Source organism: Centrocercus urophasianus, unplaced genomic scaffold (assembly GCF_019232065.1).
Source record: "Centrocercus urophasianus isolate 14NV4802_14NV808 unplaced genomic scaffold, USGS_Curo_1.0 seq_42, whole genome shotgun sequence".
In the NCBI taxonomy this organism is placed as follows: Eukaryota; Metazoa; Chordata; class Aves; order Galliformes; family Phasianidae; genus Centrocercus; species Centrocercus urophasianus.
In genome coordinates this window covers 2,873,596-2,891,544 of record NW_024885000.1, presented here as the reverse complement: position 1 = coordinate 2,891,544, position 17,949 = coordinate 2,873,596, and the positions used below count along the sequence as shown (strand labels likewise).

General features: G+C 53.1%; 1 protein-coding gene across 2 annotated transcripts; it reads left to right on the top strand.

Annotated features, from left to right (window-relative positions):
- Positions 1-56: 56 nt before the first annotated feature.
- RASSF5 (Ras association domain family member 5) lies at positions 57-17,801 on the top strand. Of its 2 annotated transcripts, XM_042833806.1 has the most exons (6): positions 57-327; positions 5,792-5,904; positions 12,870-12,980; positions 13,671-13,968; positions 14,355-14,470; positions 15,123-17,801. In XM_042833806.1, exons 1-6 carry the CDS (start codon positions 57-59, stop codon positions 15,273-15,275), a joined length of 1,062 nt encoding a protein of 353 aa, XP_042689740.1. In that variant the 3' UTR covers positions 15,276-17,801. The 2 variants fall into 2 exon arrangements, with proteins under 2 accessions (XP_042689740.1, XP_042689741.1); XM_042833807.1 differs by lacking the exons at positions 57-327; positions 5,792-5,904 and adding an exon at positions 7,972-8,427.
- The last annotated feature ends 148 nt before the right edge of the window (positions 17,802-17,949 follow it).

Here is a 17,949-nt window from a genome sequence, read left to right as displayed (position 1 = left end):
CGTTCCGTGCCCACCCGTGGGGCCGAACCCCTCCCAGCCCCTCCGCGCCCGGCTCCATGCGGCGGGGACCACCAGGCTCCGCTTCCCCTGACCCGGAGCCTCGGAACGGCCGAGCTCTGGGAAGCCCCGGCGGTGCCAGGGCAGCTCGACGGCTGCGGCGGCGCGGAGGGACCCCTCGGCTGTTACCCGACGTGCGCAACATCTTCGCGTCTCCGCGAGAAGCGGCGGAACGCGGCCGCGGTCACCGTTTCGTCCCCCGCGCCCCGCACCGCGGTTGGTGCGATCTGTGCGGAGCGGCCGTGCGGGAGCGCGCCCTGCGCTGCGACTGTGAGTGCTGCCGTCCCGCAATTCTACCCTGCACCGCATCCCGCACCCTGCCTTCCGATACCGCTCCGTGACCCCCCACCCCTTCCCAATCCCATTCCCGGCCCCGGGTCCCCCCGTCCAGCTGTTCCCGTGGGGGTGCGGGGCCGTGCGGGGGATGAGGGAGCTGAGGTTTTTCTGGGGGAGATGGGATTATCGGCTCATCGGGCAGGATGGACTCGTGCTCGTAACGCCTTACGCCTAAATCCTTCCAGAAATAGCACGTACGTTTCCCTTGCGTTTGTTGGGCACCTCGCCCTGCTCCAAACCCCGGGGCGAGCGGTAGGAGCTCTCTAGGAAGACGTGCAGTGCTCCCATCGGCTGCGTTAACGCAGGAGGGATTCGCATTCCCATCGTCTGTGGAGCGAGGAGGGTGTTAACAGGGTGTTCTGGTGCAGATGCAGCCCGTGTGCATCTCTGTATGAGGGGTGGCATAAGAACTGGGCTATGCTGGGTGGGCAGCCCTGCATTACAGGCAGCGGAATTGAGCAACGCGGGTGCCACAGATCAGCTGTAAATGCTAAAAAGTGGCACCTGCTGCCTTGTTATTCCATACCTTCTGAATGGGGAAAGGGCTCACAGCCCACCAACTGTGAGGAGTGCCTGGGGGTGGAGCTCCTCCTGCCCAAGCAGTGTGCCCAGCAGGATGTTTTCAGGTAACTTAAGGGAGAATGAGAGCTTTCTTGCTGGTTGGGTTGAGCTTTCATGTCTCTGTCGTGCAAATGTCAGTGCTGTACAACGAGCACTGCTACTGCTGGGGAGATGAGGAATGCTGATGTATTTCTAGTGCAATTAATCTTGGTAATGAATCCATTTGTTCTTCCCCGGTCTCTGGTTGACAGCGCGAATTAATGAGGAAATTTGTTCCGGCAGTGCAAGGCTGGGGCTGCCAAACGTGGCCCCGCTCCACGTGGGGTGAGGATGCACAAGGGCTGGGTGTGGGGCTCTGAAAATCCCGACCTGAAACGTTAATTGGCAGCACTTTGTGATGCTGAGCGTTGTAAAGGAGTGTTTTGAGGGATTTCTCTCCCAGGGCTTCTTTTCCGAGTGATATTGAAAGAAGCCTGAAGTGGCTGCTTCCCTTTTTGTTTCTTCTGAGAACTGTCAGACTGTGGGAACGGTTTTGCCTCTAAAATTCCCCGAACAACGAAGTGCCATCGCTGGGAAGGAGGGAAACTTCAGGGGGATTCTTGTAACGTCTGCACCCATCGCCCTCCCCTTGCAGCAGATCCGTCTCTGTTGGTTTGGTGGTGTTTTTTTTTGGTGTTTGTTCAGGTGGGGCGGAGCGCGGATGTTGGAATGTGAAGGTGACAACGCGGCTTTCAAGTCCTGTGCTGAGGTTTATTTAGGTTCTGATTGGGGATATCCAGGGGTGTGTGGGGGAGGTCGGTTCTGGAAGCTCTGCTCTGTGATTCTGCAGCCTCAGAATCACAGAATGGCCGGGGTTGAAAAAGACCCTGAAAAAGACCTCAAGGATCACGAAGCTCCAACCCCCTGCCACACGCAGGGCCACCAACCTCCACATTTCAGAGCAGCCCAGGCTGCCCAGGGCCCCATCCAACCTGGCCTTGAACACCTCCAGGGTTGCACGGGGCATCCACAGCCTCTCTGGGCAGCTGTTCCAGCACCTCACCACTCTCACAGCAGAGAACTTCCCCCTGACATCCAACCTCAATCTTCCCTCCCTCAACTTCAAACCATTTCCCCTTGTCCTGCTGTTATCAACCCTTTCCAAGAGTTGATTCCCCTCCTGTTTGCAGGCTCTCTTTAGGTACTGAAAGGAACTGACAGCGTTTCGTTGTGGCTCAGTGCCTGTTCCCCCAGGGTGTCCCACTTTTTATCCTTGCAGCACCGGCGGTGCAGGTGCTGAGTAAGAAATTCCTGCTGCTGGCAGCCCGCAGTGCCATCCCACTGCTCGCTCCTTCCCCTTATTCCACGCATTGTGGGCTGGGCTTTTGCCACAGGCGTTTTCCAGCCTTGGGTCCACACTCATCCTGGCAGCACAGGGCATGACTTACAGCCCGTGTATTTCCTGGGCTGTGCTTATCAGACCCTGTGGGGTGAGCTGGGTGTGCTCCTACACTTGGACTGACCACGGCTTGCCTGGTTTGTTGCTCTCATGGTTCATCCCCATGGACCCAATCCCACCCCAGGACATCATCTTAGCCCCACCAGGACTCAGCCAAGGAGTTTCCTTGTAGGAAAATCACACAGCTCGGTCTGTGTTCAAGCACTGCTGGATCAGGACCCATTTCCTTGAGAAGGAAGCTGGCACAACACACAACAGTTCTCTTTCTACCTCGTGAACTGCAGCTCTGCCATTACAGGTTCCTGAATGGCTGTTTCATTAAGATGAGGAGTTCTGTAGCAGGTTTGGGTGCTCCAAGCTGGGCTGTGGGGGGGGGGGGGGGCTCTGCCCACACCAGCAGTGCTTTGGCTGTGAGGGTTTCCCATGTCTCCTTCCTGCACTCCTTCCCATCTCTGCTCTCATCATAGTAAACAATAATTGCCACCAGCTCCCAGAACCCACAATATTGGGGCTTCCCTCGGTCTGGCCTGGGCAGATTCTTCTTCTCCCAGCAGCACTGGCTGAGGACGAGGGCAGTGGGGAGGGTGCAGGGCACATCCTGCCCACAGCAGGCATTGCTCACTGGGGGACTCAGCACAGGCAGGGGATGCTGCTGTCCAGGGGGGGCTCAGGTCCTCGGGTCACCCTTTGCTGCTGCCTTCCCATCTCGTGTTTATGGAGAGAGACACCAGCGGAGGCTTTGGTTCCCCAGGTGAGGTTTGGGCTGTTTGTTCTTGCTTTCCTGGTCTTGCTGGTATAGCTGAGTTTGATGGTCTGGGCTGGGAAGCAGGGATGTGTGTGTAGCTGTGGGGCTGGGGAGGGAAGAAGGAATTCCTCTGTGTTGTCCTGTGATGCTTGGTGTGACGTCTGGGGAGATTTAGTGAGCTTTTATCTTTGCAACTCTAATGGATGAAATGGGAAGAATGCGTTGTGCAGGATGCTGGGAACCTGCCCCATTGGTGTGGGGATGGCTGTGATGCAGAGGTGGGGAGGTGATGGGTTTAAAGCCCTTTGTCGGGTGGTGGGGTGGACACAGGCATCATCCAACACCTTGTGTGGCTAGAAATGATGGATGCCACAGGAAAACTGCAGCACTGATCCAAAAATCTGGCAGGGCTCAAGTCAGCATTGCTCACATAGCCAACCTCAGTGGATTCCTTTAACCTAACATTTGATTCAGCGTTGGAGACTTTGAGACAACTGCAGGGGAAAAGCAGCAAAGTGGGGATGTTGGAAAGGGACCTCCCAGCACGGCTGGGTCCTGCGCCTGCTCTCCACTCTAATCTCTTCCGTTGGGTCATTTTATCTTATCAAGTAAAAAGCCCCAGAAATAGAAACTTTTCCATAGTGAACAGGACAAGCCCTGAGGTGCATAAGCCCCAAGCTGTGCATTGCTTCATTGTTCCAAAAAAAAAAAAAAAAGGTATCTGTCAAATAGATCCCCGATGGCTCATGTCAATGCTTTATCTCCATGGGATAAGGCTCCGTGGAGGCAGGCGCTGCTGTGTGCAGTGCTGAGCTGCCCTGGGAGCGTTGGTCCCTCTGCTGAGGATGTCGGAGGGCAGAGCAGGGACAGCTGCCTGCTTTGGGGTCATCGCAAAGAGAATCCGCAAAGTATTCGGGCACTTTCCCAAGCCCAAATCCTGCTCGGAGGGATCACAGCTGAGAGGTAAGGGCTGCGTTTGGGTGTCTGCTGGTTGCTACTGCTAATGAGGGGTAATGGGATTCCATAGAGCACAGCTGAAAGTGCTTCATGCCTCAGCTGTGCTGCTCAGGACTGGTCCTGGTGTGCCAGCACACCTCTGTGCCCCGGGGGTTGAAGCTGCTCCATTAGGAAGCAATGGCTTTGGAGCATCCCTAGCCCAGTGGCTGCTTTGTGCTCCTGTCCCACTGTAGTGCAGTGGCTGAGGTTACCCCTGATGCTGGACAGCTTTGAAGAGCATTATGCCAAAGGATGCCAACAGCACACGGGGCTGGGCAGGGTGACTGCAGGCTGTGCTGAGGCGGATGGATGAACATCCGGATGGGGTTCGGTTGCAAATCCAGTGTTATCACCTTGAGAAACTCCATCTGCATACAGAGGGAAGTTCCTTTGTGCCACCAAAGTTTCTCACTACGATCCGGCTCAGAGGTTTTCTTTTTTAAAGCAACTGTTTCCAACCGTGGCTTTGTTTGACCCGAATAGAAATGATCTCACGGTCGCAGGGGAGGCATCCTGCCCCGTCACGTGGCTGCTTCCCAGGGCCGTGCCGGGCTTCTAAAATTAGTGCTGCCCACCAGATAGTGGTGATTAGGGCTGTTAATAGGCGGCGGTGACTAAGGAGGTGTCATGCTGTAATCGTGTGGGGAAATGGCTGGCTGTGCCAGAGGTGGATTCAGGAGCTGTGATTTGTGGTCCGTGTTGCGCACTGCAGACTGCTCCCCGTGTGGATGCTCCACCATTCCCACCCCACAGGCTGTGTGTGGGGATGGCTGGCTGAATGTGATGCGTTTGGGGCTGCTGTGTTGGTGCTCAGGTGGGGCTGCAGCCGCAGCCTGCCGTGCTTGGAACCGCCAGCACAGAGATGGCAAATGTCCCACTGAGCAGCTGCTCCAGCTGTTCGAAAGGTCATGCGTTGCGTTACCATGCAACTGCTCAGCTTATCCCTAATTAAAATTAAAAAAAAAAGGGAATTCCTGGGCAGGAGCAGAGCATTGGTGCTGTGGGAGCAGTGCCTGGGGCAGAGCATCTCCCTCAGGCGAACCACCGATTTTTCACCGAAAAATAAATAAGAAGACCCCTTGCTTTTTTATCAGCCTTGAGAAAACCGGCTGGAAATGGGAGGATGGCAGCTGGTGTGGGATGAACGCTGAACAATCAGTGGTTCCCCTGAGGGAGATGCTCTGCCCCAGGCACTGCTCCCACAGCACCAATGCTCTGCTCCTGCCCAGGAATTCCCTGATAGGAGCAGGCATCTCCAGTGAGAGAGAACGTGGGATGTCACTTTTCTTTCTGCAAGTCTGAGAGGTTCAAAAGCAATGACCCAAATGCCAAAAAATAATAGAGGGAAAGGCAGGTTTTCCTGCAGAGGGGACCTCTGTTCTGGTGAGAATGTTATTTTTTTGGGAGGAGATGGGTGTTGGGTATCCGGCAGGTCAGTGACTGTGCTGGAATTGTAGGTTGTGTAAAAAAATAATTGATTGAATGCTGTTTGTAGGGCTGTTAAAAATTAAAAGGGTGGAAGGGCTGCGGGGGGAAGCGATAGCTGCGCTCGGGGGATGTGGCTGCAGGCAGCTCCCATTGGTGCTGGTGGTGCACGATGGGGAGGACCCGGGCTCCTGGCTGCTCTCCCATCACAGCATGGCTCTGTTCTCTCTCAGACTGCAGGTACACGTGCCACCAGCAGTGTCACAGCCTCGTCCAGCTGGACTGTCGCCGGCCCGACCCCGGGCAGCTCTCTCCTGAGGGCACCATTGTGCTCCCCTGCAGCCAGGTATGCCCTCATGGTGGCTTCAGCCTCTCTCTGAACCCCATTCCTTGCTCTTAGCAGGATGAGATTGTGTTGCAGAGGTCAGCCTGCGGCCCCAGCTGATGCTTGCTAATAAATTCCCTATATCCCTGTGTATCTTGTGCACATCACCTGGTGGGAGGAGGTGGTGTAAGTTGGCCCTTGCCCCTGGCTTTAAATGTAGATGCAGGTGTCTGATGGATGCAAAGCACTGCATGGCAAAGGAGGAAAAGTGAAGGTGTTCTCTGCCAAGATGTAGAAGAAATGCAAGTGTGGGTCTGGCAGTGAGATCTGGCTTCGTGTCTTCCAGTAATTCTGGGGGAACTGAGGCTCCCCAGTCTGGGTGAGGGACGCTGTACACCAGGCTGCTCCAGGAGGTTTTGGCATGGAATGCATCTAAAAGCAGCACTGTGTGCTTGGTGCTGCTGTGAGATGCTGCTGGGCTGGGTGGCTTCTCCTTTGAGTTCTCTAAGTAAGGGAATGAGGCCGTGGATGTGTTTGTTTGCATCTTCCTCATGCGTCAGTGGGTTTCCCCCCATCAGTGTTAGGAAAGTGTGATTTTTAGTAAAATTAAAGGCTCGTTTCCTCTTTAGGGTGATGAAAGCAGCGGGGGGTTATTGATGGCTCTGGTAATGACCACAGAGCCCTCGTCAGTTCATCACTGATGTGTTCCTGATGTCCTCCCATCACAGCCCCAGTGAGGAGAAAACAAAATGGGACTAGGTGCCAAAATACACTGGGGTGATAGGGAACAGCACACTGGGAATGTGGGAAATGCCATGGCTGGTGTCTTTGGCAGCCAGTAAATAGCATTATCAAATGTAAGCAAAGCAGGAGCGTCGGAGAAAGTTAATAAAGTCCTGTTGGCATGGAATACCAAGCATTAATAATTTGGGCTTTGATCCAGCAAAGTACTTAAGTGTGCTGCATTTGGGTCCTGGATCGCTCTCCCTGGGTGCAGTGCAGCCAGCACAGCCTCTGCTGGGCTCAGCCCTGGGGCTGCAGCACCTGGGATTTCCTGCAAGAAGAAAGGCTTCGAATCAGATTTTCAGTCTTGGTGTTACCAGATCTCCAGGCACAGGGCTGTGATGGCAAAGTCCAGGCTGCTTGGAAAGCTTCGCATAGGCAGCTGCCTCCTGCTGTAACCCCAGAATGCCCTGAGCTGAGGCTTCAGTGCTGACCCAACTCCACACCTGACGCAGCACTCGGTTCAGCTCATGCCCTGCACGCTTGATTTAAGCCTATTTCCCTTCTAAATATAACCTAGGCAGGCTGTGGAGGCTGATGCCACCGTGCCACTGCAGAAGTGTGCATGTTGCTATGAGGAGAGCTTTGCTTTTTTGCAGTGTTATGAGTTGCTTTGTAAAGGTGCCATCTGGATTCTCTCCTTCCGCGTTTGCGATGCAGACGTCGCACCTCCCACTGTGCAGTGCTGTTGTTGTGTTTGTGGTGCACAGCTGGAATTGGGTCTGGAATGTGCTGGTGGTGAGCTGGGCACAAAGAATGGTGCACGGAGGGGTGCTGGTAGTGGAGAGTGTGGGGCTGGGGGTCAGCTCTGTTTGGACCTCCTGCACTGTTGATAGGATGCCCTGCAAGCCGCAGGAATTGCAGCCACAGTGCTGCAGAGGAGAAGAAAAATGCATTCCCTATCTGTAAAGTTTCCAAATATGTACAGTTTGAGCATAACTAGAAAGCAACCTGGAGCTTCTTTATCTGCACCAGGGGATGGGAGCAGCCCCGAGCAGGGGTCTGTGCCAGGCTGAGTTGCTGAGCATGAGTTTTCATCCCCCTGCAGTGAGGGGATTGCTGCAAACGGGGTGAAGGAGCTGAGTGGCATTTCCCTGGCTTGCCCCCACACCTGGGGCCGGCTCTGCTGGAACCGCTGCTCCCAAAGCATCGGCAGAGCAGAGGGGCATCCACTGCCCCCTGCACAGCGCTGCCCTGGGCTCTCTACCCCTTCCCCACCTGTTTCTGGGGCAGCGCATCTCTGCGAGCATCCCTCGCTCCAGCCTGGGTTTGTTTCCCAGCGCAGCTCTAACGACGCAGGGAAGGAGCAACGCGCTCTCCGAGCTCCGCGTCAAGGACACGTTTCCAGGCATCAGCCCCACGGGGAGCTCCGGGGCTGCCCGGAACCTTATCCCTGCTCTCAGGGTGAGAAATTTTGCAATGAGGAAGCGGGCGCGCTGCGCAGCAGGAAGGGGGAGGCGATGCTGAGCAGCGAGCTGGGGGCGAAACGGCACGGCGGCCGCTCCATGCTGCGCGGAGGCGGTGGAGGAGGAGAAGGAAGGGTTACCCGAATTCGGGAGAGATCGCTGCGGAGGATGAGCGGCGGGAGCTGCAGATGAGCGGCGGGCAGTGCGGGATGTGAGCGCTGCGGGGCTGCCTTCGATGACCATCGGCAGCAGCATGAGCAGCGGGTACTGCAGCTTGGATGAAGACCTCGAGGATTGCTTTTTCACGGCTAAAACCTCTTTCTTCCGCAGCGCTCAGAGCAAGGGCCCCGCCAAGGTAACGGCTCAGCAACTGCAGCGAGGGGGGCTGTGCGAAGCGGGAGCTGGTGGTGGGTTCTGGGCACGTTTGGCTGCAGGTGCTGCTGGAATTTGCTCGCTGTGAGGTTGAAGGGGCCCTGCCTGCCTCCTGCAGGCTCGCTGCAGGGCTTTGCTCTGCTGCAGGGTTTCTCAGCCTTTCGATACTTCTTTGCCTCCTCTCTGGAGGGTTTGCAGAGAAGGAACCGACTCCGAATGTTGGGGTTGCAGCTGTGTTTTTTAGGTTAGATCCCCAGCCAGAGTCCTGTGGTTTGGCCCCAAAAAAGTGTTGATCACTGTGCAAACTGCACCTGTTGGGTAGGCAGTGAGATGGGAGAATTCCAGGACCAAATTCATCTGCAAAGTGGTGATTGCAGGGATGGATCCCATCCTTACCTGGGTGTGCGGTGCTGCTCTTGGGGAGAGCACTGCCTGGGCAGCGTCACTGCGGGGTGAGATTTGTGACATCAGTAACGCAGAAAATGCACAGAGCTGCCTCACTCTTGATGTGTTTCATTTAAAAATACGACAACACATCCCTGCTGTAAACTTTGCCCCAACCAGAAGTGAGCAGAAAAGCAGAAGGAGAGCAAAAGCTGCTGCGGAAGTGGGGTTTTACTCAGGAAAAGCCCTGAAGTGCTGAGAGATGAGATGTTAGGTGGGGGACAGCAGTGGGGAGGGCACTGAAAGGGCTCCAGGAGAGGCTGGGGTCACCAAAATCAGCAGCATTGCACTGCTCACGGCCATGCTGTGTTGGCATGCCTGGGGCTGATGGCTTCCAGCCCCTAGCAGGTGCTGTGGGGTTCCGTTTCTGCAGCACAGGGCTTGGGCTGCTCTGCTGGTGACCTGGGCTGTGATCCCTGCAGGGCCTTCCATCAGAATTAACGTTGCAAATAACAATTTTTTTCGAAGAAATTCTCCCTTGGGTTTCACGTGGGATCTTCCCGTCTGCCGCCAGCTCCCTCTCGCTATGATTACCAACACGTACTGCTGCTTTCTAAATGTCATCTGATGATTCATTTGTGTAGGAGGTGTACGAGATTATGATGTCAACCATGGTGCAGTGCTGGTTCTCACTGTGCTCGGGCACTGCAGCTCCTCCAGCTTGGCCCTACCTGTGGGCTCTCCCTGCACAAAGATGCTCAGGTGCTGCGGTGCCTTCTGGCCAGGCTCCTCTGCTGGAGGTTGACATGGTGGTTGCTGGAGAAGATGGAGCCTGCTGGGGTTGTGTGGAATAGCTCCTGCTCATGAAAAAACACAACACTGGTTGCCCCAGTGGGTGGAGGTGGACCCCAGCTTTTTTCTGGCTGGGGGGTGGAAGCTGTCTGCAGGACTTTGGTGGAGGAAAGGAGTGAGGCTTGCAGGTGCAGGAGGTGAGATTGCAGCTTGGCTCGGTAGGGAAGTGGTCCCAGCAGGTTGCATGCACAGGGCACATCTCCTGTGGGTCCTGCATCGCTCTGCCCCTCTCTCTTCTCTCCAGATGGCATCAGGAGCTGCTGCTGTCAGGAACATCCTGTTTATTTTTAACTAAAGTTAAAAGCAGAGGTGGCAGAACAGCTGTTTCCAAGTGAAATCTCCATGGCAATCAACGCCTGAGCCTGCAGCTTGCTGCTAACCTCTCAGAATGCACTGCGAGGCTTTTCCCTTTCTCTAGAGCTGCTTTCTGCCTTTTCCTCTGAGCCCCACAGTAAACAGCATTGCCTTATCTGAACTTCTTGAGGGTGGTGAAATGTGCAGATCTTATCTGCAGCACCTTGGGGAGCTGTGAGGGAGGAGAGCAATGGGGTTGGGGTGCTGTCCCCATAGAACAGCGCTGGCACCAGGTACAGCAGGGTGCAGGGCTGCTGACCTTAGGAAAGGCTTTTGTTTGGGTTTGGTTCCTGCAGAAGGCTGTGGGAAGGATGCTCTCCAGCTGGAAGTGGAGCACTTCTCCCCCAGCATCTTTGCGAATGGATAAATGCAGAAGTCGGTCACCGAGGCAGAGCGGTTCTTTGTTGGCTCTTGGCTCCGGATCTCTCTTTTGAGAGCATGTCACCACAGTCACAATGGCCCCAGGGCTTTGCCTTCCCCCATAGCAGCCTGTCACGAGCTCACCCATTTCTTACATCCGAGGAGCAGTGCTGGTTAGAGGAGGAGCTGCATGGCAGGGGGATGCGAGCTCATCTCCGTGCTGCGTCGCCCTGCATCCCACAGTTTGCTGTGCCATGAGGGTGCAAAGGGTTTGGGGTCCTTTCCTCCCCACGTTGCTCTGTCCTGGTCCCACAGTCTCAGCAGTGCCCCTGGGGTTGTTACTGTGAGCTTCTGTTGTTTGCAGCTTGTTTCATCCTGTCCCCATACGACAGGAAATGTGGCAACGGTTGATGGTTAAGAGCTTTTCTGTTTTTCTTCCTTCAGCAGTAACTGTGCGTTCTGCAGCAGAAACCACAAAACCAGAGATGTGGACAGGTTCATGAAGAGCAACGCACAGCTGACCTCAGTGCTGCTCAGTGTAGGGAGCAGCATGGCTCCTTCCAGGCAGGATCCTGCTGTGCACTGAATCTGTCCCTGTGAGCACAGGAGGGCATGTGGGCAAAGCATCACTCCCACAGTGTCAGTGAGGGGAAGAGAGAGCCTTTTCCCAGCAGTGTTTTGCTGCAGCGTTGGTGCAGCACAGCACGTTGCAGCCTCCCTTCCAGCATCACAGCTCTTTCAGGAGTTGCTCTGGCTATTCCAAGCTGCTGCAGTGTAAATGAGAACTGAGGCAAGCTGAGCTGATCTATTTGCTTTTGCTGTGCATGTTTGGAGGGTGCTGGTCTGCACTGGGTGGGGGTTGTGCTATGAAAACAGTGCAGCACACACATGGTCTGTGTGCAGTGTGGCTGCAGTAGGGTCAGGGCAACACCCTGCAGATGGAGGGATGCACCTCTGTGCATGCATTTAAGACCTACTGCAGTCAGTAGACTGCAGTGTGGATGTGTCTTACAGCAGATTGTGGAGCTGAGATTGCCAGTGTGATAAAGGAATGTTGGTGTGCAATTCTTGAATACCACACCAAGCTTTGCTTTTAGTTTTTTAAGGCAGTGAACAAGAAGGAGAATGCAAGACAGTGTCAGTGCTCTTCTGTTGGGTTACTGCTGCTTCCAGAGGTCTTGCACTGTTTGTCAGCCTTGAGCAGAAGTTGAGACATCTGCTTTGGGGAATGGCTTGAATGAATCTGAGGCTCTCCAAATCCCAGAGCTGGAGCTGTTTTGCCAGATTGCGACCAGAGCTCTTGTTTGTCTGGCGCTTGATTCTCCTCCTGAAAGAAATGCCACAGTTAGCCTGGGGCGATGCTGCCTATGGTGTGCTCATCTGGATGGGAGCCTCCTTCTGCATCTGCACCTGGGAGGAAACGCTGTCCAGATCTTGGAATTAAGGCTGAGAAGTGCAGGGCTTTGCTCCTTACGTTGCTTTTTCCACACTTTCTTGTTTTCCCTGTGAAAGTTGCCCTTCTTGCTCCGATCCCTATCAGCCTCCAGAGCTCATCTCTTCATGCCAACTTCGGAGGCAGCCCACACAGCAGGCAGAAGATGTGCAGCTTCAACTTTAAGCCATGGGATTCTGTCCCCTCTGTGTCCCCAGGGCATGGAGTGCTGGTACCTGAAGACTGGAGCCCTGTGGGATCTGCACCTTGGGGTGGGAATGCAACCGGCCTGTTTAGCTGTGCTGGAGCATTTTTTCTGTCCTCGCAGCGGGGTTTTGGAACAGAGCGTTTTGGATTCCGTGTTCCTGCAGTGCCTGTGGATGCCTGGGCTCCATGTGTTGGACTGTTCCATGTGTGGGATCGTATCCTGACATTTCCTTCCCGGGGGGATCCGTGGGCCTTTGCAGCCGGTGCCTTGTGCTTGGCATATGGAAGGTGGGAGCACTGCTCAGGCTCTCTGTGAGCCTGCAAATCCCATCACTGCAGGAAGCCATCTGCAGCAGCAGCACATCCCCGGGGCTCTGTGAGCCCCACTTTGCATCCTGAGATGAGGCTCCCCAAATCACGGCATACAGCAGCAGCCACGGGCTCAGCCCTGTCACTGCACACAGCACTGTGCACTGCAGCAGCCCTGCGTGGAGCTCTGTGCCTTCACCACATGTCCCTTTCTCTAATTCATCTTTCATGCTTTGCCACCTTCAGAGAAATTCTGCTCTCCTGTACAGAGTGCCGAAAGCTTATTTTAGCTGAAATTTTCTATATTTGTTTTTCTATTAAAGAAGAAAGATGTCTCTGCAGTGCCAGAGGAGCACACTCTGGAGAGGCTTTCCTCTACTTGTGCTGCACTCAGCACTGCAAGTCCTGGAGCAGCTCCTCCCTGAGCTCATGCAATGTTCTGTTTGTGCATTTCCCAGCAAGACAGAGCTGTTTGGACACAGCATTACCCCAAACAAACCCACTGACACCATCTCCTCTTCTTCCAGAATGTAACGCAAGCTGTAGAAGAAAAACCAGAGCCTCCAACTGTTGAGGAGATCAAAGAGAAGATCGAAAAATACAATGCAAAAGTTACAAACTGCCTGCTGATGAAGCTGGTAGGTATTGCTCTCATGTTCATCTCAGCTGGGAACGTTCACCCATTTCCCTCAGTGATAGCTGAGAGCCACTTGCCACTAACAGATAGGGGTGGGTTTCCATTGCAGGCTTGTTCCCATAAGTAAGGCTGTGAGGATGCACAGTGAAAAGCAGGATCTGATTTACAAAGCAAAGTGCCACAGAAGTGCAAATTTGAGATGCTCTCACAGAGTGGTGGGAAAGGCTTTGTGAAGCACCAGGTTAAATTGCGGAGCTTCCACAAACAGCAGCTCTGTAACCTCCTGCTGGTGTCTGAAAATCAACCTAAAGTTTATTTGAAATAGTCAAGATTAGAACAGTTTCTAACCAGCTGATCTTGAGCTATGGATTATTACATAGAGAAGTAAAATCCTCTAATGGGAGGGTTAAAAACATGGCATTCCACTGCGCATGAGGGGTTCCCAGAGCTTTAAAACCCTCATTTAACTGTAATTTATGATAGTTTCCATAGCCAACTTGTAGCAGTGTTGATGTAAAGTAAGAGAAGACAGCACAGCTCTAGGAGGAGGTGAGTCACCGTGGAGTGGAAGGAACAGAAAGAAATCAGCAGTGACTAACCGTAAATCACCAGTTGCTTCTTGCATCGTGGCCAGAAGCCCCAAAGCTGTGCAGAGCGGCGTCACCCACCCACACTGTGTGTCCATTTGCAGAGTGATGATGGGACCTACACAGGTTTCATCAAGGTGCACCTGAAGCTGCGCCGCCCGGTGACGGTGCCGGCGGGGATCCGACCGCAGTCCATCTATGATGCCCTCAAGGAGGTGAACCTGGCAGAAACCACGGACAGGAGGACGTCCTTCTACCTGCCTTTGGATGCCATCAAGCAGCTGCACATCAGCAGCACGACCACGGTGAGCGAGGTGATCCAGGGGCTGCTCAAGAAGTTCATGGTGGTGGATAACCCGCAGAAGTTCGCGCTGTTCAAGGAGATGCGGAAGGATGGGCAAGGTGAGTTTGTAGGGCCCCAAAATGGCTCAGGTTGGAAAATGCTTCAGAGATCCCCAAACCCAACCCATCCCACCACCTTTTGGCATCACATCTCCGTGTTCCTTGAACACCTCCAGGGATGGTGACTCCTTCACTCCCTGGGCAGCTGTGCCACAGCATCACCACTCTTTCAGAGAAGGAATTTTCCCTCGTATCCAACCTGACCCTCCATCCCAGTTCCTTCAACCACTCCTATGCCCCCAAGACCCAACACAGATCACTGATAGATGCTCGGTGCCTTGACAACAACCCTGAGCAGCACAGCCTGCTCCCAAAGCCCACGCCACTGTTCCAAGCCTCCCTCTGGGCTCTGCAGGGCTCACAATGCTGTCTGCTGTCCCCTGCAGTCCTCCTGCAGAAGCTGCCCCTCACTGAATTCCCGCTGTACCTGCGGCTGCTGGCTGGCCCTGACACTGATGTGCTCAGCTTTGTGCTGAAGGAGAACGAGACCGGGGAGGTGGAGGTAGGTCTGGGGCTCCTTCCCTTGGTTTGTGCATGAACATGTATTTTTTGGTGATGGGATGGACCTGCAGGTCCCAGCAGGAGTGAGCCAGGCTTCTCCCCCCTCTAATACTGTTGGTTTTACCCCTAAAGTGTTGTTTGATTCCAGCTGTTCTCCAAACTTATCAGACTGCTTGTGTCTTGCTTTGAGAAAATACATCTCTGGGTCATTTGTTGCTTTCTGGATTGCACTGATTTAAAAATAAATCCTGCCATCTATTTACAGTGCTATCCCAGAGTTAAACCTCCGTAATCAGATTCAGCTAAATGCTGCCATAAGTAATCCATGAGTTTAAATAGAAGCTTGGGATGCCCAGGTGATGAAGCTTTATGCCATGGCAGTGCTCCCTGCTGGGACTCATTCAGATGTCAGTGCCTGCCTGGGAGCTTTCATTCATCCAAGCACGGATTCCTACTGAATCCATGGCTGTGTGGGCTCAGAGCTGGGCTGGTCCTTCACGGCTCCTTGTCCTGGTGCTCTCACAAGGATGCTTGGAGGTTATGCTCCCTGCGGATCAGCATGCATTGATCCTCTACAGATTCAGGAAAAAGCTGCAAAATCCACAGGGTGAATTACGTGCGCTCACTTTGCCTCTGCTTTGCCATTCCTGCAGTGGGATGCGTTCTCCATCCCAGAGCTACAAAACTTCTTAATGATCCTGGACAAAGAAGAGAAGGACAAAATCCAGCAAGTGAAAAGGAAGTATGAGAAGTTCAAACAGAGACTGCAGCAGAGCTTGAAAGAGGCTGGAGACAAACCTGGCTAACCCTCAGGGCACACCGGCAGTCAGACTAAGCTACGCGTGGTTCTTAAAAAGAACAGACTCCTCTCAGGACACCTTTTGGTGGTCACCCTCCCTCTTCATCCCTCCATTAAGGACGTAGCACCCATTCCATGGACGTGTTGTGTTTCCTTCTTTTGAAACCTCGTACCCCAGGACCAGAGCCAGCCCAACAACAGGACGCCGGCACCAGAACTGCTGGGGTGCGCTGAGCAGCTCAGTGGGCAACGCTGAACCCAGCAGGAAGAGCAGGCTGAGCTGCTCACGCTCCTCCCAGCAGCTCTCTTGCTACGGCTCTGCAGTTGCATCGCCTGTGCCCACGTGGCCCAGCTCTCATTTCTTAAGCAGGGCACAGGAAGGAGCAGACAACACAGAGGTTGGTGTGCCCACCCATGCGGGTGTTGCAGCTGTAACCGATGCCAGACAGACTTGTTCAAGGCTGAGGTGGGAAATGCAGCCGTGGCAGCTGCAGCACCCTGATAGTCCTTTGGTAAGTGATATTCAATCCAGGGAAAGTCATTTATTTTGTTGCTAATTAATTTCAAAAAGAGACTTGAATTTGAGCAAATATCCATGACGCTTAGCTGAGCTAGCCTGTGTGTTAGGAGTTTTCTACTCTGTAGGAATTGGGACCTATGTTTTAAGAGAAAAGCATGAAGATGGGGGTGTGGGATGGTGGTTCTGCATAGAACCCTGAGCAATACACAGCCAGCAGACGATTGCAGGGAAGCTCAAAGCCCTCTTTCACCAATCAGACCCATTTTGGGCTGTGAAGGGGTCTGGCAGGAGGGAGAGGAGCTCCAACCCAGGCTGGCTTGTGGACGTGTCCACAGCAGTGTCTGTGCAGGAGATCCTTAGCACCAGGAAGAGCAAGGAAACCACAAACCTGAGATGCTTTCCTGCCACCACCCCCTTGCACCATGCCTCCTCTTGCTGACCCCCCACCCCCCGTGCTGCTCTCCCACCTCTTTTCTCCCTTCCCAGTGCAAGGGATGCTATGGGGATGCCAATCCCAGAGGCGATTTCCCCACCTTTACTTTCAGCACTTTGTACTGAGCACACGGCACGTTCCATCTTCCCTCTGTTCAGAGGACAGTGCAGCACAGAGTGAAAAGTGAACGTGAAAACTAGCTGGATACAGATGGAGCATCTGAAATGCTCTTGGTGACCCGAGTGTCTCCCACTAATGCGAAGTAGAAAGGAGCAGGTTATTAGGGAACAGATGATGGAGACAACTTGGAAGAGTCTAAAATTTACCTCAGTGCCTTTTATTTTTCCTGAAGTGTGAAAACTTTACATTTGGGTTAAAGAGGAGGTTGGAAGGGGCTTTTGCCAAGGCCTTGGCAGTGCTCCCCCAGGTCCCTGCAGGCTGCTTTTATCCAGAGAGAGAAGAGGAACTGTTGTTCCTTTCTGCAAGATGACTGCTTGGCTTTTCTTTTTTCCTTCCCCAGATTTATACTTGAGTATGCTTGTTTATAAAGGTATGAGAGTAACTGCATCACTTACAGCCCTCACTTGGTGCAAGCTCAGCTCCAGCCCTTGCCTTACTCAGTGGTGTAAAAGGGTTTCCAGGCGAGGCTCCAGCCACTGCCACACGCTGCAGGAAGGGCCTCCCAGCTGTACTGTATTCTCTACCCAGATGACCTTTAACAGCGTGGCAGCAGCCCAAATAGAGCAGTAATTTTCATGCTCCGGGGCTGCTTGCCTGTTTATACTTATTACTTTGCTATGCACTTGTGAAGTAATTTAAGTAACATTTATCCACTGCTTTGAGTCTCGAAAGCACTGTACAAATACTTCTGTTCGGTTGAGTGTAAGGACACTGTAGAAACTGCCTCTGGTTCTGAGAAACAAGACCCAGATGCTTGCTTTCAAATCCCTTATCTTTCTGGCTATCAGTTTCAAAAAGATTGCTATTATTTTTCCTGGTTGCTGTTGTCTTCTACTCGAGTTCTGGTGACCATCTCCCCTTCCCTTCCTGGAACCCAGCATGTCTTTGACATTCTGTAGAAGGCATGGCTTCTTATGCAATTACTGTGAATGCTGCTGAAAACCTCCTGCAAAGAGGAGGGTTTTTTTTCTTTCTTTCTTTCTTTTTAAAGATGTGGGGCATTGGAAGTGGTAGATATTGAAACTCAGCTTCCCAGCAGCCAGTTGTGTCCAGGACAGGCATATTGGGCCCCTTCCTTACGCTGAGTACTGTTGGCAGTGCCTTTGGTTGTGTTGTCTCTGCCTTGTTTGTGTGACTTTATTTCTCCTGGCTCTTGTAAAACATGTAAAATAATGTGTATAGGACGGAACAAGCAAAGCTTCTATGGCAAAGTGAAATGCATTTTTTGCGATGCTGTAATTTATTTTTATTACTCCTTAGGAATTCTATGGCATTTTTAAAAAATGTCTCACTCCCAGCTTTTTTTTTTTTTTTTTTTGAAGGTTCTGAAACTACTTATTCATATGCAGACAGTGTAAAAGACAACGACAATAAAACTGTCACTAATTAAAAAAATTAAATCTCTGACTTATTTTTCTGGCGCCCTCTTATGGCATTTTCTTGCCTTGAGTCTAAAGGCAAAATATGGGAGTCCTTCCAGAACTGAATGTGAAGTCTAAACTTCAATGAAAGCAGCACAGAGCATTTACTTCTGAGAATCCAAGTGTT